The sequence below is a fragment of the Sphaeramia orbicularis genome, chromosome 19 (assembly GCF_902148855.1).
Source record: "Sphaeramia orbicularis chromosome 19, fSphaOr1.1, whole genome shotgun sequence".
Classification (NCBI taxonomy): Eukaryota; Metazoa; Chordata; class Actinopteri; order Kurtiformes; family Apogonidae; genus Sphaeramia; species Sphaeramia orbicularis.
Genome location: NC_043975.1, coordinates 42,368,383 through 42,393,923, shown reverse-complemented (window position 1 = coordinate 42,393,923; position 25,541 = coordinate 42,368,383). Strand labels below are relative to the sequence as shown.

At 40.2% G+C, this 25,541-nt stretch overlaps 2 protein-coding genes across 2 annotated transcripts; both read right to left on the bottom strand.

The window, feature by feature from the left end:
- Positions 1-909: 909 nt before the first annotated feature.
- On the bottom strand, positions 910-7,918 carry LOC115439443 (uncharacterized). The gene is given in 3 exon segments (XM_030163279.1): positions 910-4,304; positions 4,307-4,891; positions 4,894-7,918. Coding segments are annotated over 3 exon segments (6,999 nt in total). The 3' UTR covers positions 910-915.
- Positions 7,919-7,935: 17 nt separating this feature from the next.
- LOC115439442 (uncharacterized) lies at positions 7,936-8,624 on the bottom strand. The gene is made up of 2 exons (XM_030163278.1): positions 8,620-8,624; positions 7,936-8,587 (listed from the first exon to the last, which is right to left on the bottom strand). The coding sequence occupies exons 1-2, from the start codon at positions 8,622-8,624 to the stop codon at positions 7,936-7,938; spliced, it is 657 nt and encodes a 218-aa protein (XP_030019138.1).
- Between the last annotated feature and the right edge of the window lie 16,917 nt (positions 8,625-25,541).

Below are 25,541 nucleotides of genomic sequence, written 5' to 3'. Positions count from 1 at the left end.
TACAGCACAGACCAACTGTTCACATATGGCAGAACCCAAAAACAACTACTTACAGTGGTGACACATGATTATCAATACAAGAATATCTATTCACCATGATTAAACCTATGTCCTTTGCATAATGCACACTACGTAACAAGATAATAAATATACATAAATACCTGATATAAAAAACCATCAAATATACTGTCCCAACACGCATACAATAAACCACAAAAACAACTCCACAACCTAGTTGGACATATTTACACATTTAAGAAACAACAAAGCAATATGTACATAGTCATTTGTGTCTTAAAACCCTATATATAAAAAACAACTGCACCTACTCATAAAAAACTGCAACAATCATCATGCACATTATTTAACAAGAGAATGGCAACATCTTGCCAGAATAAATACCAATAAATAGCCGATATCAATAACCATCAATAAATATACTGTCCCAACACGCATACAATAAACCACAAAAACGCCTACACAAACTAGTTGGACAGATTTACACATTTAAGAAACAACAAAGCAATGTGTACATAGTTATTTTTGTCTTAAAACCATATATATAAAAAACAACTACACCTACTCATAAACAACTGCAACAATAACAACAACAACCAGATCTAAGTTTATGACTCTTGTTTGCATCAAGCTCATTAATTAACAAGAGATTGGCAACATTTTGCCAGAATAAATACCGATAAATACCAGATATAAAAAAACGTCAATAAATATACTGTCCCGACACAAACATAAACCACACAACCCAGCTGGACAGATTTACACATTTAAAATGCAACAAATAAATATATACACATGCTAAAAGTCAGCTTCCTCTTACAACCTGTAAAAAAAAAAAATCAATTACGCCTACTCAAACTAAAAACATCATCAACCATAACAAGCATCAAACCTAATCTACTCTACATCGGACTCGTCATCGAAAAAACCCTCTAAATCTTCAAACTCCTCTGCAAACAGCAAATCTACATCTTCTAATAAATCCTGATCTTTAACACGAAAACCACACCAGATGGCTTCGTGGTCACTAAAGTACGCAGACATCACTGTACAATCCACATCATACCGTGTTGTTTTGACATAAACATGGTCAATCAATGTCCCCTTCTCTGTTGTCTCTTGCGTTACATGCTGAATATATCCTTTTTGGCCCATAAATTTACAAATTGATGGTCTTTTCAAAATGTCCTCATTAAAATCCCCCATTATAACAATTGTGTTACTGATTGGATTCAACCAATCTAGTAACTTCCCCAGATTCTGTTTGAATAATGAATTTGGATAACATGGTGGACGATAAATTACTGCCATCAAGATGTTCAATTTGGTACACAGGCACACCAAACACTCCAGATTCAAATCGGGCACCTGCAGAATCTCACAGTCCAAATCACCTGCTGTATACAAGCCTACTCCACCATGTTCTAGGTCCCGAAGCTCAGACAATTTGGGGTTACTGCTGCTGTAACACAAGGCTCGAGGACGACTGTGGAAAATGTAACCGTCAATATGAACAATGTCTGTTGAGGATTGTGCACTGAGCCACGTCTCTGTCACAGCAATACAGTTAGGCTGTAAATGCTGTGTGCAAGACACCAAATGTGACAGGTGGCGACTTAAATTGTGAACGTTCATTAAATACACAGAGAAACTGTGTGTATTTAATGAAGGCTGTGGCTGCTCAATCAGAAATGGAGGCATGCTATCCAAGGCCTCCTTTATGGTGTCCTTGCAGTAAATGGCCTTCTCTTTAAAATCCCTGATGACGAGTCCAGACAAAGCCCTGACACGACTAAGCGCTACATACGCCTGCCCAGGTGCAAACACCTTATCAAACGAAACAACAGCCTCATCTACAGTTAATCCCTGAACTTTATGTACAGTACACGCCCACGCTAGCCTAAGAGGAAACTGACGACGCAGACCACCCCGTGCAGTGGCCGACTCCTGAACGGGATCAATGGCAGTAGAACTACGACATTCTACTACAGCATGTGAACGTTGCTTTCTCCTCTGTGAGCCAATTTTTTCATCATCAAATTTAACATAAACTGTGAGAGGGAAGCTTTTGTCCTCTCCAAACTCAATATGAGTTACAGTTCCACATGCTCCATTGACCAGACCATCTACAACGTCAATGTTTCTGCAAAGCATTACACGTGCGTTCCGAGCCAAACACAATTTCTCGGGTAAACACGTGTACGATGCTCTGCTGTGATGCCCTACCGTCTCCTCTAATTTGCCCGTTTTCTTGCTATTCATAAAATCTTGAGCCTCAATAGTGGTATAATCTGGACAAGTTGCAAACAACCGTTTCAGATTATGCTCACTGGTTTGCATATTAGTTGGAAAGATATGCAAAGCTGAGGTCTCTTCCCCCGTCTCACGGGACTTTAAAATCGCAACGTCGCTATTCAATAACGGGGTCTTCTTCGAACGCACTCTCAATCTATTCAGCAGCTCAGCAAAAACACTATCCTTCTGCCTAACGACTGTTGTCAGCTCCACCTTAGTAAAATTACACCACAGGTCCACACCCACCTGACTGGTGTACAGAGGCCTCCCTTTAACGGGTGGCAACTGATAAAAGTCCCCCACTGCTATCACACTAACTTTACCAAAAGGGGAAAAGTCGCCTGACTGCTTAATCTGCCTCAACCGGCAATGCACATAAGCCAACAGATTGTGATCTACCATGCTGATCTCGTCAATGATTAGAATTTGGAGGTGACTCTATTGAGCTCTCAAAGAGTTTAGCTTATCTTCACCCAAAGGAATGTAAGGTAAGCTAACCTGTTTACCAATACTCAATGCGTGATGAATTGTTACTGCATTTAAATTATATGCAGCTACGCCTGTGGGAGCAGTTAACAAAACAGAAACAGCGTCTGGTCGATCACAAAGTGTTGACAGCAGTCTCCCTGCCTCATATTGGATAGCTCTGATTAAATGACTTTTCCCTGTCCCTGCGCCACCTGTCACAAACACATGCAAAGGCTCAGGGTTTTTACCCATCACCTTATCCAAACACCACTTCCTAATCCTATCAAAAACAGCCTTCTGCATATCATTCAGAGAATGAATCAAGGCTAAACCCTCAGTCCTAGACAAAATGGTGGTGTTTTTCTCAAACTGAGCTACCTGTCTACCACCAACAAACAAATCGGGGACATTTTCTTCAGATTCGACCAACTGCTCATCCTGTATCTCTGCCTGCTGCTGCTGCTTTCTATCCTCTAAACATTCTAAGCGTTCGACTTCCTGCTCAGGACAAAACTCCCCCCATGCATCTTCATCAACACCATTTAACTTCTCCACAATTTCCTCAGCGCGCTCTAAATGAGGACAGTCCACTTCAAACTTGGCCCTATTCTCATCAACGACATCCTGCACCAAACGCACGGAGCCGTCAGCCAACGTCACCTCCCCTTCCTCATAGAACTGTTTGAAGACCGCAAAGCCTTCAGGTTTGAGCTCTGAATCAGTTCTATAAGGAAGGAACAACTGCAACAGACTCTGAAAGCGGGCTTCCTCCTGTTTTTCTAAGTCAAAACGCATGTACCGCACAACCGCAAACTGAGATCGTGTTCTCCTCAAGATGAATCCCAAACCGCCTTTCAATTGAATTTGGTTTGGAGATTTTTCATTCTTGCTGAGAACACGATACTCCGACACAAAAGTACAAATGCACATGTCGTCAAACACATCACCGTCAGGCCTATTCCTGTATCTATCTACGATGCTAGTCATCCACATATCCTCTGACCCAATACCATGAGAGGATGCCTTTTGCAACAAAACACTGAGGGACAAACTCATTTTCACAATGTTGTTCCCTGTTGGAACAAACACAACCTTCCTGGAACACTCCTTCAAATGCATGCCCGTTAGCCTGTACACCGCCTCCTGAGCACAGACATCTCTGTTGTGTAAATATACACTGCCGAGCTTTTTCATAGCATCTCTAGCAGAGAGATTTCCTTGTTTTGATGCTTCTTTTTGGGCATTGCTCAATAACAGGCCAATTTCTCGCTCTGCTTTCGTAATATACGATACGATATATATAATGACTGCGTAGGCGTCGGTGACGAAGCTAATGTCCATGTTAGTATTCCAGCACTTAAGCAAATTCTTGTTATACTGATTAACCCAAGTTTCATTTACCCCTCGTCGATAAACCACCCTATTCTTTTTCTCCAACCGCCTATAAGCCATCTCAAAGATTGCCTGGTTAATCCCCACACTGGCAAACAACTGTTCTACACTAGCAAAAGGCTCACCCTCTCCATGGCATTTTTAACTCTAGTCAGAATGGACTGAGCTAGCTCCTTAGGCATCTTCTTATCTAAATCCTCCTGACACGTGCACAATGGCTTGTCATTTGAATCAGAAGGCTCCCCTGTCTCCTTTGCCTTCTGTGCACAACGGCATTCCTCGATTTTGCAGATGAATGTGCGTGCAGAAACTGGTTTTGGAAAATTAAAACGACATTTCATTTTGTTTTTCTTGCACGACTTTGAATGTCTCTTCGAATGTGTCTGAACTGATGACACAATGTCCAATAGCGCGTCATCGTCTGAGGGTAGCTCACATGTAATATACTGGTCAATGAACTCTGCAACCTCTTCATCTGTGTTTTTGTAAATTTGGGGAGCTCCCTCGATCCAAAACAGCGCATGAACATGGGGAGACCCCCGCTGCTGGAATTCTATCCTATAAAAGTAATCAACAATCTTGCCAATTGGTTGAGCAGGAGACATGAGAACTTCGTTCAAAAAACAGTGCCATCTGTAATCGAACATCCGTGCAGCTGTGACCGGGTTACGACGCAACAACTCACACCTATCGGCCCACTCTAAATCCTCTACCGTCTGCCTTCTTGTTTCAGGATGCTGGCAAGGAGATTCTGCCAGCGCAGATCTGCAGACGAAAACGATGCAAAAAACGTAGGAATCCCTAACTGTCTCACGGACGCAATGAGATCCTTTTGCACAGAAGACCAAAACGCTGGCGTCCCGCGTATGGGCCGAAGGAACCGATAACCATCGTCAAACTCCAAAAACTGCTTCAAAGACTTCTCATCTTGAAGCATGCTCATACTGATCCTCTGAGACTTCTGACCTCCTTTACCCTTACGCATAGCTACAGAAACACTCGACACAACCTGATCCATTTCAGACATATACTGACTATAAAAAATATACTCAACATTCCGTGCAAAACGGCCGTCGGCATGCATGATCCTATTATTAAAATAACGCGACAATGTTAAATGATGCATGCGACTATCATGGAAGGTCTTAGTACTCAGAGGAAACAACACCGGGAAACACTTTGCTTCATTCAGATGGTCAGAAAGCATCCTAACTGGACTGTTTCCCTCTGCAGGCGCTATACTCACAATATCTTCAAAATACTGGTCTAAAGTTTCTTGCCCGATGTCAACAGGAAATAAGCAAGTGTCCTGAAACATGCAGTGCTGTTGTCTGTCATGTAACAGTTCGTCTTGCACTATTTCTGCTGATTCCTCATCTACACCATCAACATCTGCTGCAACATCCTCAGCCTGGCTAACCTCACCCTCTCCAACAACCTGCTCAACCTGAGAAGACTGAACCTGAACATCCTCATCCTCAGGTTCAGGCTCTTCTTGCTCACCATCTTCCTGCGTACAAAACTCATTAATCCACTCCTCGTTGAATTCAATATCTCTATACAACACATTCGTCCTCTTCAAATATTCTAGCGCCCGCCTTACACGCAATGTATCAACAAACTGATACTCGTAGTGGCCTTTATAGGTCAGTTTACATTTCAACTTAACCTGAAGCAGAGACCCCTCCATACTGGACCGCGGCAACACATTGGTGGTCTGTACAATGTTGGCCGGAACACATGTTACAGGCCCATGTACACCATTCTGACCACCTTTAGGCAACGCTAACATCTTCATAAATGGGATGTGTAAAGCTATCAGGTGCTGCTCTAAGCTATTTAGACATCCCAGTTCTGAAGGAATGGGGTCTAGATCGAGGTTATTTCTCCACGATTCAGCTGGGACTTCACCTTTACTAATCTTATTATGACACGTATAACAAATCCACAGCTGACCTCTACACGCAGCTAAGTGACAGGGCTCAACACAACTCTCATCACAACTATGCAAATAATGCTCACTAATGCAATTATCTGCAATGCCTGCTGTTGCTGAACTGGTGGCATAAACCTCCCTGTCACATGTCAGCACCTGAGATTTGAACATTAGCCTATGACAAACGCAGCACACAAAATCTGGTCCATCCCTGACCTTCTCTAAAAAGTGATCCGTAACCAAACCAAAATCTATCGACCTCTCGAGCCTCTGCTTCTGAATCAACCCGGCACGAGCAATAACCTTTTGCCTATATTTACAATTACTATGATAATGTCTTTTAGCATTTTGCTTAACCTTCTCTCTATGTTGAGGATCATCTCTGAATTTCCTGAGACTCACAGCTTTAACTCTGTCCCTATGCTCATGATCATCCCTGTATTTGTCTACACTCAGAGCTTTAACTCTGTTCCTATGCTGATGATCATCCCTGTATTTGTCTACACTCAGGGCTTTAACTCTGTCCCTATGCTGACGATCATCCCTGTATTTGTCTACACTCAAAGCTTTAACTCTGTCCCTATGCTGACGATCATCCCTGTATTTATCAACACTCAAAGCTTTAACTCTGTCCCTATGCTGATGATCATCCCTGTATTTATCTACACTCAAAGCTTTAACTCTGTCCTTATGCTGAAGATCATTCCTGTATTTCCTGACACCTGTAGCTATAACCCTGTTCCTATACTGATGATCATCCCTGTATTTCCTGACTTTCCAAGATATCATCCTCTCCCTGAAAATGACGTTCTCCCTATACATCTTCCTACACAGCAACTTGTGTCTCTCTCTACGTGACACAATTTTCTTTCGTGTCAAATATTTAGACCTCACACTAAGACCTTTAAACTCTGTACCTGAGCATACACTGTCAGTAACATCTATCACTGCTGACCTAGTACTATAGCCCGTCTCCTCAGTAACTCTACAATAACCATAACAACACTGCTGTCCTGGCTTACATACACACACAACATACTCAAAATGCTCCCCCCTGACATTTTCTAAGTAAATGCAGTCCGCTGACAAACACTTTCTGCTACAACTGTACTTTAGCCAACGTCCATCAAGAAACGTACACACACTAACACCCAAACAATCTGCGGTGGCCTGGATTTCCACCTCTGTGGCCCAAGTGTTGACATACTTCATCCTGGACTGGTTAATGTACTCTGAAACAGACGAATAACCAGTCCTCAAAAGACCCTGATACCTACCAGCATTATGCTCCAACTCACTACAAACAGCCAGCCTAATCCTGTGATGGTTCTTCTGTGAACCACTAATAGCCTGAGACACAGCTCTGAAGAAGCAGTTCCCGTCTGGAACTATCTTCTCATTTCTACAGGGAACACCTAAATCCCCAACCTCTTTAAACACCAGACCACTGACTTTCATAAAATCTACATTTAACTGACTACACAAAGCCTGACACACATCTACATTGAGGGGACAGAAGACCAGCTCTACATTCCTAACTGCATCAACAAACTCTACATCCAAGTCCTCTGCAGCCCTATCAAAATGCTTTGATTTCTTTGATACACAAACTTGCGAAGAAATCTTGCGCTTTCTACTATCAGTAGCTGTGGATTCTGTTTCTAAGCCACTCCTAACCTCACCAGAGCAGGACAGAATGGAAATGCCAGACAGCGCTGGGCTCAGTTCTACACCAGCCCCACTCTCAGACACAGAGTGGGCTGCACAAACAAAGACCTCACTAAACCCTGGTGCTGCAGCACTGCTCATCTCAGACATACAACTCTCTACAGAAACACCTGACACTGCTGGACACACAATGCTACTAATACTAATGGCAGACAGTTCAAAGGGCTTCTCCCCTGAAGTGAGACTGTCTGCCAAACAACAGATATCAGGTCATCTAGACATGAAAAATACAGAACTACACTGGTACCGTCACCATGTACCAAGCCACAGCTACTACGTGAGTGACTGTCGACCACAGCGAACTGTCCATCCTCACAGATGATGGCAGACGTATTGCCACAAAGTGTCAGCAGACAAGTGCTGTACTGACTAAAAATTCTCTCCAGACCATTCTGCATACTAACATACACACCAAGGTCAATCCATTCACCTGATGTGACACCTACCTCACCTGACCATGTGTCACCACAACTTACACTGAACTCTGGCCTATCAATTGGAAAAACCTTGGGAAGATCTGGAACAGACAATAGATTAGACACGTGGCTGAAGAGGTTTTTGCTACGCAAATCGCAATACAATTTATCACCTTCAACCAACACACGATCCAGATCGAAACTGTCCCACGAGAACACACTTTTCACTGTGTGTCTAGCTAAACTGACTAAGGCAATGGCCATACACTGCACTCCTCTGTACAAAAACCTGTGATCACCCTGGTGAAAAGATCCATGCACAACCTTTAGTAACCTAATCCTTCCATGATCCGTCCTGGTTGCTGCCACATGATCACAGTCAGACAGAGATGCACTAACATGAGGAACACAAGGAACAGAACCACACTTACCTTTGCTGATCTTCTGTGGCACCTGAGCTCCCTCCTGGACAGCAGACTGCTCCCTCACAGCCTCTGGCACCACACCGACCTCTGACATCTCTGCCTCCCCCTGACACAATGTAGAAATGGCATTTTACCTATTAAACTCATCAAGAGACGAAATAATGCTGCTACCAATAATCAGTAAGTACAAACCTGGACTAACGCTGTCCTGGGCTGGGAGGCAACCACATGGGCAGGTGAAAGTGTTGCTGACGCCTATAAAGTAGAGGTACAGAACAATGTTAAATCAACACTGAATCATTTATTTGCTATGAGTGTAATCAAAATTTACAAAAACAGATATACACATTTGCAATTCCAAAAATGTAATATTGCTGTGCATTTACACAATCTTTTCACATTAATACATGTTTGACTTGTTTTTAGGAACTCCACGCCAGCATACAATTTAAAATACATACCCGCCGCTTTCGTCCTGCGTACTTGGTGGCAAAACCTCTTGGTCGACGCTCTCCAGGGGAAACCTAAACAAATAAGAGGGACAATTCTAGAGGTTGTCTCCTTGTTTTATACAAAAATGTACAAAAATACAAACAAACAAAAACTCGGCTCAATGCATAGTTTTACTTTTCAAACATACAAACTTACTCAAAGTGCCAATTGCACAAAAAAGTTTGTTATAGACTATACACATGAAGGTGAGAGGCAAAAAGTTAAATTAGCAGAGGGGGACAAACGCTCACATACTTACAAATAATAATGTACGACACTGTGTGTGTAATATTATTATAGGGATAATAATTAAGAAGGAGAAATGTTTAAAGTTACCTGGCTGGATGGTGGAACAGCAATGCTGTCAGACCCAGTGGAAGGAGCGAACTCCTCCATGGAATCCAACATGGCACTACTGAACCACACCGCGTTGGACGGGATCGGATCGGACTGTCGCACCAGTGGTGTTCCAGCCTTCAAACAACAACAACAAAAAAAAAAAAAAAAAAAAAAAAAAAGAGTTCGTTATATGCTGGAGTTTTGTTCTACACATACAAAATGACAACCAGAAAGTTACTCAGAGCCAAATATTACCTTTCCCTCCTGTCCAACCACAGTCCACCCCCAGGGGTGCCTCCGACGAGGCAGGGGCTCTGGTCCCGTCGCAACCACCCTGGGAGCCACCCGGGGACTGGGTGGCGTCCGGGGACGGGGGGGCATCCAGGGAGAGGCGGTAGGCTCCGGTGGAGGAGGTGCGAGCTGACAGAAGGCGGCATCACACAACAGGTCCACCAGGATGGGCATGCCATCAGTGTCACTGAGGTGAACCTGGAAAACAGTTAAACACAGCACACGCTGACTATGCATGTATGAGACACCACAGAAAAAAAACAAATCAGTGAAATAACGAGACTCTGTACTCACGCCGTCAGGGCACCAAAGATTCAGCCGGTTCAGTGACAGGTGGTCCGCCACAGCCACGTATGGGAGACCTAGCACACATAAGAAAAAAAGTCATGAGTTGTTCTTTAATTCACACACAATAAATATTTATGTTGAATTAAACATTCCAAACAAAAATGCCTGTGTTTAGGACCAAAGCTTCAATGTACCCATGCGTGCTGCCACCCGGTGGTACTCCTGACGGAGCAGCTCTTGCAGGTCCAGGGGGATGTTCAGGCATGGAGGGAAATCGAGAACAAACACCTACAGAAAGACATTTTAGCATTTAAAAAAAAAAAAAAAAAAAAAAAAGACACACACCAGCTGCTTCAAACAAATACAAGAGAACCTTTAAAAAAAACACACCTTGGGCCAGCGGCTGCGGACCGTTCTCAGGAGTGCGTCGAAGTCCACCGCTGCCTCACCGATAGCACGACTACCTGTGAGGTTGTTGCTCGGGGCACAGACGCAAACGACATCAGGGGTCCAGGGGACGATCAGGTGCCTCACCTCCATCCTCAGGTCTGCTGCTACTCCACCTGGAACAGACAGAAAAGAAAAACAGAAAGGCAGCTCCGGGATGGCGACGTCCTCGTCAACTACGGCCCTCAGGTGGGAGTCTCCAACGACGAACACGATCTGAAACGACAGACACACCACTTTAGAACAGACACACTAACCATGACTCATAACAAACAGCACTGTCCTAAGAAAATAGAAAACTTGATACCTTCTTCTCCAGGTGTCTTGGAGGGACCAACTTCAGCTGCCGGCCGGTCAGGTGGGAAGTTGGCCATCTCCTCACTGGGTGACGGCTGCCAGTGCCACGCCCTGTATAATCAACATAAAAGACTGGAGTGTAAATATGTACTTAGAATACATGGAAAGGTTTGGAATAAGGAATTTTAAAAAAATTAATATTTTAAATGAGAATAAAGAATTTTATAAACTGTTTGACACATACGAGGAACAAACTCAGGGACAGGTGGCTGGGGGGTCCAATCCAGCTGCTCTGCCCTCATCTTCTTCATGGCCAGGGCCCGCCTGTGGCTCTTGGCACGCGGCATCTAAAAAAAAAACCGCAGACAAATCAAATTCAACCATCACAGAGAAAACACATAAATCACAGTGAAATTTTGCACACATACTCACAAAAAAAACTATACCCAGCTTTTGACCTCAGCAATCCAATAAATGTTCAAACTCACCCTTGCAGGAATATTAAGAACTCTACAACAAGTGTGTGTCTGTGTGTCTAGGTGTGTTTTACGTGTCGTGTAAGTATATGTATGTGTGTTTCTGTGAGTTTGTGTACAAATCTGTAGTTTGTAAATTGAATGGATGTATGAAAGTGTAAAGGTGTAGTGTGAAGGAATATGAACCTTGAAGAATCTCAGGTCGGAGGCAAATCTTCAACCTGGAATTAAAGAACACATATTTGTGTTCAACAATGAAAACAGTCACAAAACTTTGATGAGTTAACTACAATCCTTTCCTTCACCAATCACAGAAAACAGGCAGCATAACACAGCTCATCCTAACCTGTCAATATGAGGGAAATATAAACAGACAGATTCACTCAACAATGCAAAAAAAGCCAAAACAAAACAAAAAACAAACAAACAAAAACAAAACAAAACTGGGCGATTACTTCAGAGACATCAACTTATATCAGCATGACATGACTGAGCACATTAGCTGCACATTGTTTTACTTCAACAATAACCCCTAATCTATGATTGTTAGAATCTGTGCAACAAAACATATACTGGAAAAATAGTCAACAAAATCTGATGTAAAGCTGTAATAAATGATTTTTTTTAAGTTTTACTAACGTGAACAAAGAGTACCATTCCCATTACAAGACTAGGCTAACCAGTAAACAAGCATCCTCATTGAGTATTTACTCATTTGGAAGAAAATGGCCAACATGACTTTAAACGGTGTGTCCACATAGGCTGAAAAACAGAACAGGCAAAAGGTGCTAACACTTTGGCTAATTTAATAATACTAGCATAAACATGCATACTGAATGACGCTAGCATAAGCCATGACCATACCAGCATAGAATTAAATATAGAATAAAGGTCTAATATTACAATCAGACTCACACTCAAGATGTACTTAAACATGTGCTACATTGAAGATGAAAAACTCCTGGTTTTAATATTAAATATTGATTAAATATTAGTTTGTCAAGGCAGAAATACAACCTGACCCACAACTTAAACTCCACATATCTACACATTAAACCCCAACAAAATGGCAAGAAATCCATCTAAAGTGCATCACACATGGACAGGGACAATCCTGCCCTCTTCCCTGATGACCGCAGTGGGCAGCTGGCCAGGGACCAATATGTGTTCAATTATTTTAGTTCACATGCATGATTTAAGGTAAATATGTCTTGCAGGGGCAGAGGAATTTGTGTTTTTTTTTTTTTGTTTTTCTTTTTATAAATTCAGTTTAAATTGATTTGGCCTGTTTTGATGTTTGTGTTACATACTGAGTATATACTGTGTGTATGATGTATGTGTACTGTGTTTATACTGTGTACATACTATATGCATGTTGTACATATACTGTGTAAATACTGTATATTTACTGTATGTATACTCTATACTGAGTACATACTGTATGCATACTGTGTATATACAGTATGTACACTATATATGCTGCGTTTACTGTGTATATACTGTGTATGTATATTGTGCATATGCTGTACGTATATTGTATATATACTCTGTAAATACAATATGTATACTGGATTTATACTGAGTATATACTGTATATATACTGTGTGTTTACTATATGTATACTGTTTACACTGTGTGTATATTGTATGTATACTGTGTATATACTGTATATAACCTGTGTATATTCTGTGTGTTTACTGCATGAATACTGTGTTTATACTGTGTATATACTGTCTGTCTGCTGTGTATATACTGTATGTATGCTGTATATACACTGTGTTTGCTATATGTATACTGTGTGTTTACTGCATGACTACTGTATTTAAACTGTGTATATGCTGTGTGTTTACTGTATGTATACTGTATTTATACTGAGTATATATTGCATGTACACTGTATGAATACTGTGCATATACTGTATAAATAATGTGTGTTTACTGTATGTATACTGTGTATATACACTGTGTTTACTGTATGTGTGCTGTATTTATACCGTGCATATACTGTATGTATACACTAACTAGTATACATAAACTATGTATACTCAGGGCTCGTGACTGCGACTGAATTACGGTCGCATGCGCCTGAGAATTTCGGTAGTGCGACTGTTTTTGAGATTACGATCGCACGGTGCGCCAATAAAAAAATGAGCGAAAATTAATACGTGCGCCTAGAATAATGGCTGCAGAAGTAACTCGTCAGCTGAAAATAAACAAGCTCCATGCCCCGCTGACTGAAGCGGAAAATCTAGTCCCCGCCCCCTCGCGTGCGCAGGCGGCATAAACAAAGGGATCAAATAACTCCACCGACGTTTGAAACAATCTCCCGCCAAACCCGGTTAGTAGCGCTGTCGTTGTTCCAAGTATTTTCCCATGACGTAATGCATCCTGCAAGTCAGATGATCATGTTGCGCGAATCAACTTGCTACACGATCAGCTGACCGTAACCAGCGAATCGAGGGGCTAATGAATAAACAACAAGCGGTATCCAGACATGTACATGATTCGTCAAAAGTTTGACTTGACTTCAGGCGTGGTGTAGACCACAGTGACTAAGGGCCTTTAGGCCATGAAATAAAAAAGTTGGTTGTTGCAAATAATGGTGTGATTCGTCTTTCTTCTCCAAGAACCAACTAAAGTATATACCACACATTGACAATTGTTTTGCACCTGTGTTAATGTAAGCTTTTTCTTTCATACTCTATTCAAATACTTTATTCTAGATTGTTAACATTGCTTAAATACATATAGGAATATTACTTGGTATAACCAAGAGTTTTGCTTGTTCTCCAAATTTTTTATATAATAGTGGTGCGCCTAGATTTTAGCCTGTGCTCCTAACTTTTTAGGGTTAGGAGCACAGTGCTCCTAGGTCAAAAAGTTAATTTTGAGCCCTGATACTGTGTATATACTGTGTGTACTATGTTACAGGGAGGCTACTGCATCCATTCATTTGTCTGTTCATTTGTTACGTATGGATTTGTTCTGCATTTCTTTCAGTGTGCAGACATGTATATTTCTTTCAGTGTACAGACATGTGGACTGTGTTCTACTTTTGAATGTGTATTTATTTATTCATCTGTTCTATCACATGTTTTGGTTCTGTTCTATCTTTTACTGTCACTGTGTGACTTCAGTTTTAAAGGAGCTGATGGTTTTACATGCTTTCATTGATCCTTATTCAATAAAGGAACATCATGTTACTCTTTCTGTATTTGTATGATATATATAGTCTATGGGAAACTGTCAGTTACCTAAGTATAAATAATACACAAACTGAAAGGGTCAATGTAATCAAATTCCTTAGAATAACTGTACAAAAGAAGTGAAGTTGTTGTATGTTGTAATTCATGGAGGTGTGGGTGAAAACTGACTGAACTAATACAAATCCAATCGACAATATTCAGAAAAGGCCAATACCACTGATCAATACAGTGTCCTATAGGAACACACACATCAGATTATGATCAAATTTAAAAAATTAAAGTTTAGTGACTTAGTCCACTTTTAAACAACCCAATTTATGCTATTAAAAAAAAATCTTTTGCCTGTTCATACTCAGAGCTTGATTAAAATATGGGAAATTATTTCTAATTTCAGAGGAAGTCATGTGTTCAATAAACCTTTTGTTAGAACAAATATGAGCACATTTAGTCTGTGTGTTGGAGAAAATGTTTGGAACAAGTTCAATCCTGAGTTCAAAGACTGTGCAACACTATTTATGTTTAATCTATCTATATTTAAATGAAATATCATGAAAATATACTGTATTAAGAATCAGTGCCAAAATGAACATTCACAAACTATTGAATTGTTTATTTTTTTGTTGTTTGTATTGTTACTAAGCTAAAGGCATTGGGATCTATTTTATTTCATTTTGCTTGGTGATATGAATGGGGAGCAGAATGATCTTAGCCTTCAACCTATTCCTTTACAGACTGTAGTTTTTAAACACTGGATCTGCATAAATGTAATGTTTGAAATGTCTGAATAAACACAATTGAAGTGAACTGATCTAATGATTGCAAAATCATCTAAAATAATCATTTTTCCATAGCAATGTAAAATTATTGAAATTAATAATCACAAATGTTTATATACTGACAGTAGGTCTAGTTCCTGTGGTTCCATTGTGTAGTGGGCAGTGGAAGAACTATTGGTTTCCATTTGTGGAGACTGTTGACTGAGATGAGGGATGAGATTAAATAAACCTGAACTCAGCCTGGTCTGGAGGAGGCTAGCTCCACAGAATAAATCTCCATGGTAACTTATGTCAACACATATCCTGCTTTTGTGAAACCGGATCATGGATAAGCTGAGCCAGGATAACCAACATATCCTGGCTTAATCCCTTATCCTACTTTTGTGAAACAGGCCCCAGGTCAAACATGTTACATCACACTGGTAGGAATCTGTCATGTGTTTTGTTATTCATTTTATCATTTTTATTACTTTTCCTGTAGTAAAGTGAAAAAGGGACCAGGTCCATGGAGTTCCAGAAGGGCTGTCCAGGACCAGCTGGTCCAAAACCCTGAACCTTTCACACATGTTTATTTCTCTTTTAATCTCAAGTCACCTTGTTTTTGCAGCTTTTGCTTTGTTCCAATTATAAATAAATAAATAAATAAATAAATATCTAACCCAAGACTGTCTGTTTGTTTACAAGGCTTTAAAACATGAGTAGCGTATAAGTACTTTTATCAGTAATATGCAGTCAAATTAAATGTAGGCATTTGAGTAAATGTGTGTGACTTTACAGTTGAACCTGGACTATATCTATAAAACAATAGAAATGAAACAGAACCACCTATCACAGAGAAAGTTAGACGTGATTTAGTTTAAAGAATGCGAAGTTGGAAAATACATGTTCTACCATTTTTAAATACAAATCAAGGATATGTAATGAAGGTTAACTTCATTTAAAATGTATTCCAGATGGAATAAGTGATTCAGCAACCAGTAACACTTTAAACCCAATCCGTCCACTTAAGTACTGTGTCATTTTATTGAACTAGAGGTTATTTTGTGAATGGACATGAACTGGACTACAGTTTCTGTTACTGCTCCCTCATACATCATCAACCTGATTTGAATAAATTACCCTGAACTTTGGGGTGTGGTGGAAATGCAATTACCAGGAACTTTTTACCCCAAATAAGTTCCTGGTAAATAAGTTCCTGGGCTTTTGGTTGAAAAGGGCCTATTGGAATACAAAAAGCACAGTAGAGATGCACACAAGCAATCCAAAAATATTTGCTGGTCTCTGGCTCCCTCTAGTGGGTAAATAGTGCAACATGCGCAGTAAGGACGCAACACGTGTATGAATTGAACGCGTGGAGCTCCCGTGCCAAATTACAATCAGGACAATGCACACCAGTGACAGTGTAAAAGTAAATGCTACAAATACATGGATAGTCTGCAGTTGGGCAGGGAGTATAACTCACTTCTTATTACAAGTGAGCGTACCAAAATGAACAAGCTAAGCTGAGGAACATTCACTAATGCCAATTTAACAGTCGCGTGAAATTAGTGAACAGATTCTACATATTCTTAATACACTTAAATCACGCTAGCCAACATCAGAAACACTGGAAACAAATACAAATTCAGTAATGCTATTACAGCTAGATACAGACAAATTAAGGCATAATTACTTACATTGCGTCATGCACACACCCTGACCACTTCGCCATAGCTCATACAGATATCTGCCCACAGCGGAAAAGACAGGCCACAGCAAAGCGCACGTCAATTAAAAAATACGTCTCGTAAATTAAATAGACTTTCTATCAAATATAGCACTCAACAAACACCATCCAAACAGCTCACACATTGGCCTAGGTTTTCAAGGCAGAAATACAACGTGACCCATAACTTAAACTCCACATATCTACACATTAAACCCCAATAAAATGGCAACAAATCCATCCACAGTCCCATGAAGAGAAACAAAAGCAAAATGTCCAATGAAAAGTCAGCATATTAGCACAAAGGCTAGCACCTCAGAACAAAGAGCTAATGTGTTAGCCTGCAGTTAACAAACACTCACTCTGCAGCAGGACATACAAAGCCAGAAAAAAACAGTATAGGCAGAATACACATGTATTCTCTTAAATGTTAACTTCAAAAACCTTTAAATACAAAGCATTATCACCTCAGCTTGGTATAGAATCAATAAACAAAGAGCTAAGATCAAGCTACATGGTAATATCTGTCACACACACTTACTGCTGGCAAGAAATTCACTTAAAAGCCCGTTTTTAGTCGATATGTACTCACCGTTTGTCCAGTCGGGAAATCCAAAGCTCCAAGGAAATCCAAAAACCGCAGATGAATAGTCCAGAGATGAATTGAAATCACTTTTGTCTCCACTTGTTTGAAGCACAGCCACGCGCAAGCAAAAAGACAGAAGCCTGAAGGTAACGGTCCTGCACTGTTTTATAGATGCTCCAAGCATTCGACTCTGAGCCAATCAGGACACAGGGTCTGTCCATTGAACCAAATAAGGCGGTGCTGCGGTGCTGTGGGAGGGGCAAAGGTCGCACGCAGAGCAGAGCAGACACCATAAGGATCCACTGTTGAAAAGCTGCTGTTTAATCCATAATCATACATGTTATCTTAAAAATTCTAAGACAGGAGGCGTTTTGAAAGTGTTGTGACCATATATAATATGTAATATCTTGAACAAAAAGTCTGAAATTAGAAAGCAGATCATGGAAGCAGACTGTGCAGGAAAAAAAAAATCAGCCTTGTCCGGGAATTGAACTAAAAACTTTTTGTATTATAGACCAATACACTAACCACTACCATACTTACAAAGATGCTTCTTGAGTTACCAGAAAAAGTTTTATTGAGTGATTTTCTACGTTAAAACTGAGTGTAGAAGTATTCTTCAAACAAATCAGATTATTCCATAACCGTAGCTCGTATCTGAAAAATTCTTTCACTTTTGGATTCTGCAGACTTGAAAACCTGTTCTAAAATGTGAGGGGGGGGAAGAAGAGAAAAAAAAAAAAAATTTATGTCCTGCCCAGGGTTTGAACCCATGTTTCTCACACAGAACACAAGAAAACTAATCACTGGTCTATTATAAATCACACTTTTAAATGCACTGGTAAGCCTTATATAGGGAATTTGTCATTGTTAAACATGAAACTCAACATAGTCTTCAAAAATTGCCATTATTCCATAACCATAGGTTGTATCAGAAAAATTCTTTCAGTTTTGGATTCTGCAGACTTGTGGGAATTTAATGAGGTACTTTTGAATGAAGAAACATTGTACAAACAGTTGAGCGTTTGGTCATAAAAATGAAAAGAAGTTATGTAATAGACATTTTGTATTATTCTTAATTGGGGTTTTATTTTGAAAAAATGTAGTCCGTGTACTTTTGAATGTGTGCCAAATTTCCAATATCCACAATACAATGCAGTAAAACCTGTTTTAAAATTAAAAAAAAAAATTTTTTTGAATTGCTTGGGACTTGAACCAGAGTCCTCCTGATTAACAGGTAGTTACACAAACCACTGCACAAGAGACAGACACTAACAAAGTTATACCAGGAAGGGTTTTATACGGACTTTGTCATTGTTAAAAGTGAACCTAAACATAGTCTTCAAAAAAATCGCCATTATTCCATAACCATAGGTCGTATCTGAAAAATTCATTCACTTTTGGATTCTGCAGACTTGTGGGAATTTAATGAGGTACTTTTGAATGAAGAAACATTATACAAACAGTTGAGCGTTTGGTCATAAAAATGAAAAGAAGTTATGTAATAGACATTTTGTATTATTCTTAATTGGGGTTTTATTTTGAAAAAATGTAGTCCGTGTACTTTTGAATGTGTGCAAAATTTCCAATATCTCCAATACAATGCAGTAAAACCTGTTTTAAAATTCAAAAAAAAAAAAAAAAAAATGGATAGCCTGGGACTTGAAGCCAAGCCTTTTTGTTCCATAGGCAACTACATAAACCACTGCACTACAGACAGACATTTACAAATGTGCACCAGGAAGAATTTTAAAGGGATTTTGTCATTGTGAAAAGTGAAACTAAAGATAGTCTTCAAAAAATCGTCATAATTCCATAACCGTAGGTCGTATCTGAAAAATTCTTTCACTTTTGGATTCTGCAGACTTGTGGGAATTGAATGACATATAAGTTTTGTGTCAAAGGCCTGAAATGAATAAACAGTAATTGCAGAAACGTAGAGTAACTTTCAAAGGCAGATTACCAACTTCCTGTTGGAGTTAGCTCATGAGTGTCAGTGTATGATTTGTGGCGCTCAATCAGACCAACATTTTGGAATTGTTTCATTCCTACTGGCCGCTAGGGCAGATTTTGTGTGTTTTTTAGTACAAAGGTGGCGCTACAGAGTCCATTTTGGCACACAAGGGGTTAATTGTGATATTGTATGAAAGGGTTCACCATCCATGACATACATGGCAAATTTGGTGAGTTTTGGAGCATGTTAAGGGGGTCAAATGGCAATCTAAATTGGAAAAAGTATGAAAATAAAAAAATTGTTATAAATCAATAACCGTACATCCTATCTCAAAAATTTTTGGATGTGAGAGTTGTGCTGAGTCCCGTGAACGCGTAGATATATCACATGTGGGGAAAAACTCCAAAGTGAAAAATGAGTTCCAAACATCGCAACTTTGCAGGCTTGTAAAAAAAAAAACTAAGACAGTTATGGAAAAGGTGTGAAATTGTTTTATTAAGGACATTTCACTGTATCTTTTGGCGCTATTTAGAAGTCAATACAACAAACGGTGTCATCGGAGTTAGTTTTAAAAATTTTATTTTGAAAGGCATATTGCGAACTTCCTGTTGGAGATAGGTCATCAGTGTCAATGGATGATTTGTAGAACATTGTCCAACCAACATTTTGGCATTGGTTTCATTTCTCTATGCCATTCCTACTGGCCACTAGGGCAGTTGCCGTTGTTTTCACATAGGTGGCGCTAGAGAGGCCATTTTGGCACCTATGGGGTTAATTTTTACATTTTATCAAATTTTTCGCCAGGCCTGACATGTGTGCCAAATTTGGTGAGTTTTCGAGCATGTTCAGGGGGCCAAAATCCAGGTCAAAGTGGTGTCTGAATAATAATAATAATATAAAAACGAATGAATAACAATAGGGCCTTGCTTGCAGGCAAGGCCTCTCACTGTGTGAGAGGGCCTTACCTTTCAGCTCGGTCCCTAATTAAAGCTGCAAGCAGCATTGGGCGGGACCTCGCACCGGGCATTCCGCCTCCCCCGCGATCCGCCTCCCGTGACCGTCCACACCTCAGCTCCACTCACACCTCTCCGTCCCCATACCAGTTCCCACCCTTTAGTGTCCGTCCTCCTTACATCTGTACAGAACACCAGCGACCCTCTGCTGAAACCACCATCACCTTTAAAATGAGACTTTTATTTTGGAAAACCTACTGTGTGTATGTGCATTTGTTTTGTATGTGAGAGAAAGAATCAGTTAGAAAAATGAATTGAAATTGTATGAATAATTGAGCATTAAAGTGATGATTTACCACATTTAAGGCTTTTATTTTGGAAAAACCCTATTGTGTGAGCATGTGTGTCTGTGAGAAAGAGTACTTTTGAATGAAGAAACATTGTACAAACAGTTGAGCGTTTGATCATAAAAATGAAAAGAAGTTATGTAATAGAAATTTTGTATTATTGGTATTTGGGGTTTTATTTTGAAAAAATGTACTCCGTGTACTTTTGAATGTGTGCAAAATTTCCAGTATCCAAACTACAATGCAGCAAAACCTGTTTTAAGATGGAGAAAGATAAAAAAAAAAAAAAAAAGTTTGGATTGTCTGGGACTTCAACCCAGGTCCTCTTGTTCCATAGAGAGCTACATGAACCACTGCACTAAGGACAGACACATACAGCTGTGCACCAGGAAGATTTTTATAGGGACTTTGTCATTGTTAAAAGTGAAAGTAAACATAGTCTTCAAAAAATCGCCATAATTCCATAACCGTAGGTCGTATCTGAAAAATTCTTTCACTTTTGGATTCTGCAGACTTGTGGGAATTGAGTGAGGTATAACTTTTTATTCAAAAGTCTGGAATGACTGAGTAGTAATTGCAGAAACATAGAGTAACTTTCAATGGCAGATTGCCAACTTCCTGTTGGAGTTAGCTCATGAGTGTTAGTGTATGATTTGTCGGGCTCAATCAGACCAACATTTTGGCATTTGTTTCATGTTTCTGTGACATTCCTACTGGCCGCTAGGGCAGATTTTGTGTGTTTTTTAGTACAAAGGTGGCGCTACCAGGGCTTTAGATTACCTTAATTTGGGCACATCAGATGCTGGAATCGGCGGAGGGGGTGGGTGCGGGATTAGATTTTTCAACAGTAATTCCTGTTTTCTCAGACTATTTCAGATATATTCAAGAGTATGAAGGCATGGATTCCACAAGTCTAATTTCCAGAAGTATTGATCAGCATATGGCCAGCTGATTTTAATTCCAAAATCACAGGACTGCATGCAGGCAGATAATTCATATGTCATATGTTTCACTGCGTTTGTTATGTGAGCGGCCTGAACTTATAGGTCGCCCACGAGGCATGGTTGTTGAGAGAAAACCTTTGGAGTACAACGTACGAGTCAATCTCCAAGCTCTCATCACCTCTCATTGGCCGAAACGGGTGATTTAGACCAATCAAACGGCGCAAATATGTCATACCTGCTGCCAGACAATAGTCTGGTCTTGTCTGTCTTTTATGTTTTGTGTGTCACTTCCTGTTTTATTTTGTTAAGTTTTCCCTCATGTGTCTTGTCTGTCGTCTTTACTTCCTGTTCCCCGCTCATCCTGACCTCTGACCTGGTTACCTGTCTCCGCCCTAATTTGCTCCACCTGTGTCTAGTTGTCTTCCCTCCCTTTTGTGTATTTAAACCCTGTCTTTTCCCCTTGTCAGTCGCCAGTTTGTAACTCCAGTAGTTCAGACCAGCGTACTTGACCTCGTTTGTTCGTTTGCTTGCCTGTTTTTTGACCTGTTTTGGATTCCTCGGTTTTTCCTCTTCTGCCTGATCCCTGTCGGTTTTTGTCTGCCTCATCTGATCTGGTTTTGACCTTCTCGCCCTGACTACCGGTACGTGAGTTTGCCTAGTCCTTATGTCCTGTTGCTCGATTGTTAGCCTGCCTGTGTATGACCTGTTTCCGTCCCTGACCTCCCTTTGCTTTTCCCCAGTCGGGGAAAAGAATCCTACACCGCTCGGGGAGACGGGCTGCTGCCCTCGATCCGGAGGACGAATCTGAGGAGAAAATCCCCAACCATTATCCTCAAGATTCTGTCACTCATTATATTTTTTCACCTGTGTGTGAACAATAAACCTTTTGGAACTAACTTTTGTTGTCGGAGTTCTGCATTTGGATTCTGGGTTTGTGCTAACGTTATCACAAAATATGACTTCTGCGGGAAGCATGAATACTTGTGCTTTCCTGTTCGGTACATATGTGTTGTTGTTGTCAATGTTTTCTCTGTCGTTATGAACAAGCCTTGTATATTATAACTGATGTGTTTTACGGGAGGAAAAAAGCAGGGGCGAGTGAGTCAATACTTTCGTTTACACTCTGCTCTGGCCTTTTTTTTATTTTTAATTTGGGGACACTAATTTGGGGACATTTAATTTGGGCACACCGTTAGTCGGCCCAGCCAAGGTGTAATCTAAAGGCCTGGCTACAGAGTCCATTTTGGCACAAAAGGGGTTAATTTTGATATTGTATGAAAGGGTTCACCATCCATGACATACATGGCAAATTTGGTGAGTTTTGGAGCATGTTAAGGGGGTCAAATGGCAGTCTAAAGTGGAAAAAGTATGAAAATAAACAAATTGTTATAAATCAATAACCGTACATCCTATCTCAAAAATTTTTGGATGTGAGAGTTGTGCTGAGTCCCGTGAACGCGTAGATATATCACATGTGGGGAAAAACTCCAAAGTGAAAAATGAGTTCCAAACATCGCAACTTTGCAGGCTTGTAAAAAAAAAACTAAGACAGTTATGGAAAAGGTGTGAAATTGTTTTATTAAGGACATTTCACTGTATCTTTTGGCGCTATTTAGAAGTCAATACGACAAACGGTGTCATCGGAGTTAGTTTTAAAAATTTTATTTTGAAAGGCATATTGCGAACTTCCTGTTGGAGATAGGTCATCAGTGTCAGTGGATGATTTGTAGAACATTGTCCAACCAACATTTTGGCATTGGTTTCATTTCTCTATGCCATTCCTACTGGCCACTAGGGCAGTTGCTGTTGTTTTCACATAGGTGGCGCTAGAGAGGCCATTTTGGCACCTATGGGGTTAATTTTTACATTTTATCAAATTTTTCGCCAGGCCTGACATGTGTGCCAAATTTGGTGAGTTTTCGAGCATGTTCAGGGGGCCAAAATCCAGGTCAAAGTGGTGTCTGAATAATAATAATAATATAAAAACGAATGAATAACAATAGGGCCTTGCTTGCAGGCAAGGCCTCTCACTGTGTGAGAGGGCCTTACCTTTCAGCTCGGTCCCTAATTAAAGCTGCAAGCAGCATTGGGCGGGACCTCGCACCGGGCATTCCGCCTCCCCCGCGATCCGCCTCCCGTGACCGTCCACACCTCAGCTCCACTCACACCTCTCCGTCCCCATACCAGTTCCCACCCTTTAGTGTCCGTCCTCCTTACATCTGTACAGAACACCAGCGACCCTCTGCTGAAACCACCATCACCTTTAAAATGAGACTTTTATTTTGGAAAACCTACTGTGTGTATGTGCATTTGTTTTGTATGTGAGAGAAAGAATCAGTTAGAAAAATGAATTGAAATTGTATGAATAATTGAGCATTAAAGTGATGATTTACCACATTTAAGGCTTTTATTTTGGAAAAACCCTATTGTGTGAGCATGTGTGTCTGTGAGAAAGAGTACTTTTGAATGAAGAAACATTGTACAAACAGTTGAGCGTTTGATCATAAAAATGAAAAGAAGTTATGTAATAGAAATTTTGTATTATTGGTATTTGGGGTTTTATTTTGAAAAAATGTACTCCGTGTACTTTTGAATGTGTGCAAAATTTCCAGTATCCAAACTACAATGCAGCAAAACCTGTTTTAAGATGGAGAAAGATAAAAAAAAAAAAAAAAAGTTTGGATTGTCTGGGACTTCAACCCAGGTCCTCTTGTTCCATAGAGAGCTACATGAACCACTGCACTAAGGACAGACACATACAGCTGTGCACCAGGAAGATTTTTATAGGGACTTTGTCATTGTTAAAAGTGAAAGTAAACATAGTCTTCAAAAAATCGCCATAATTCCATAACCGTAGGTCGTATCTGAAAAATTCTTTCACTTTTGGATTCTGCAGACTTGTGGGAATTGAGTGAGGTATAACTTTTTATTCAAAAGTCTGGAATGACTGAGTAGTAATTGCAGAAACATAGAGTAACTTTCAAAGGCAGATTGCCAACTTCCTGTTGGAGTTAGCTCGTGAGTGTTAGTGTATGATTTGTCGGGCTCAATCAGACCAACATTTTGGCATTTGTTTCATGTTTCTGTGACATTCCTACTGGCCGCTAGGGCAGATTTTGTGTGTTTTTTAGTACATAGGTGGCGCTACAGAGTCCATTTTAGCACGCAAGGGGTTAATTTTGATATTGTATGAAAGTGTTCACCAGCCATGACATACATGGCAAATTTGGTGAGTTTTGGAGCATGTTAAGGGGGTCAAATGGCAGTCTAAAGTGGAAAAAGTATGAAAAGAAACAAATTGCTATAAATCAATAACCGTACATCCTATCTCAAAAAGTTTTGGATGTGAGAGTTGTGCTGAGTCCCGTGAACGCGTAGATATGTCACATGTGGGGAAAAACTCCAAAGTGAAAAATGAGTTCCAAACATTGCAACTTTGCAGGCTTGTAAAAAAAAAACTAAGACAGTTATGGAAAAGGTGTGAAATTATTTTATTAAGGACATTTCACTGTATCTTTTGGTGCTATTTAGAAGTCAATACGACAAACGATGTCATCGGAGTTAGTTTTAAAAATTTTATTTTGAAAGGCAAATTGCGAACTTCCTGTTGGAGTTAGGATAGAGGCATCTGTGTATCATTTGTAGTGCTTGATCCAACAAATATTATGGCACTGGTTTCATGTCTCTACAACATCCCTACTGGCCACTAGGCCGGTTTCCGTTTTTTTTCACATAGGTGGCGCTAGAGAGCCCATTTTCGCTC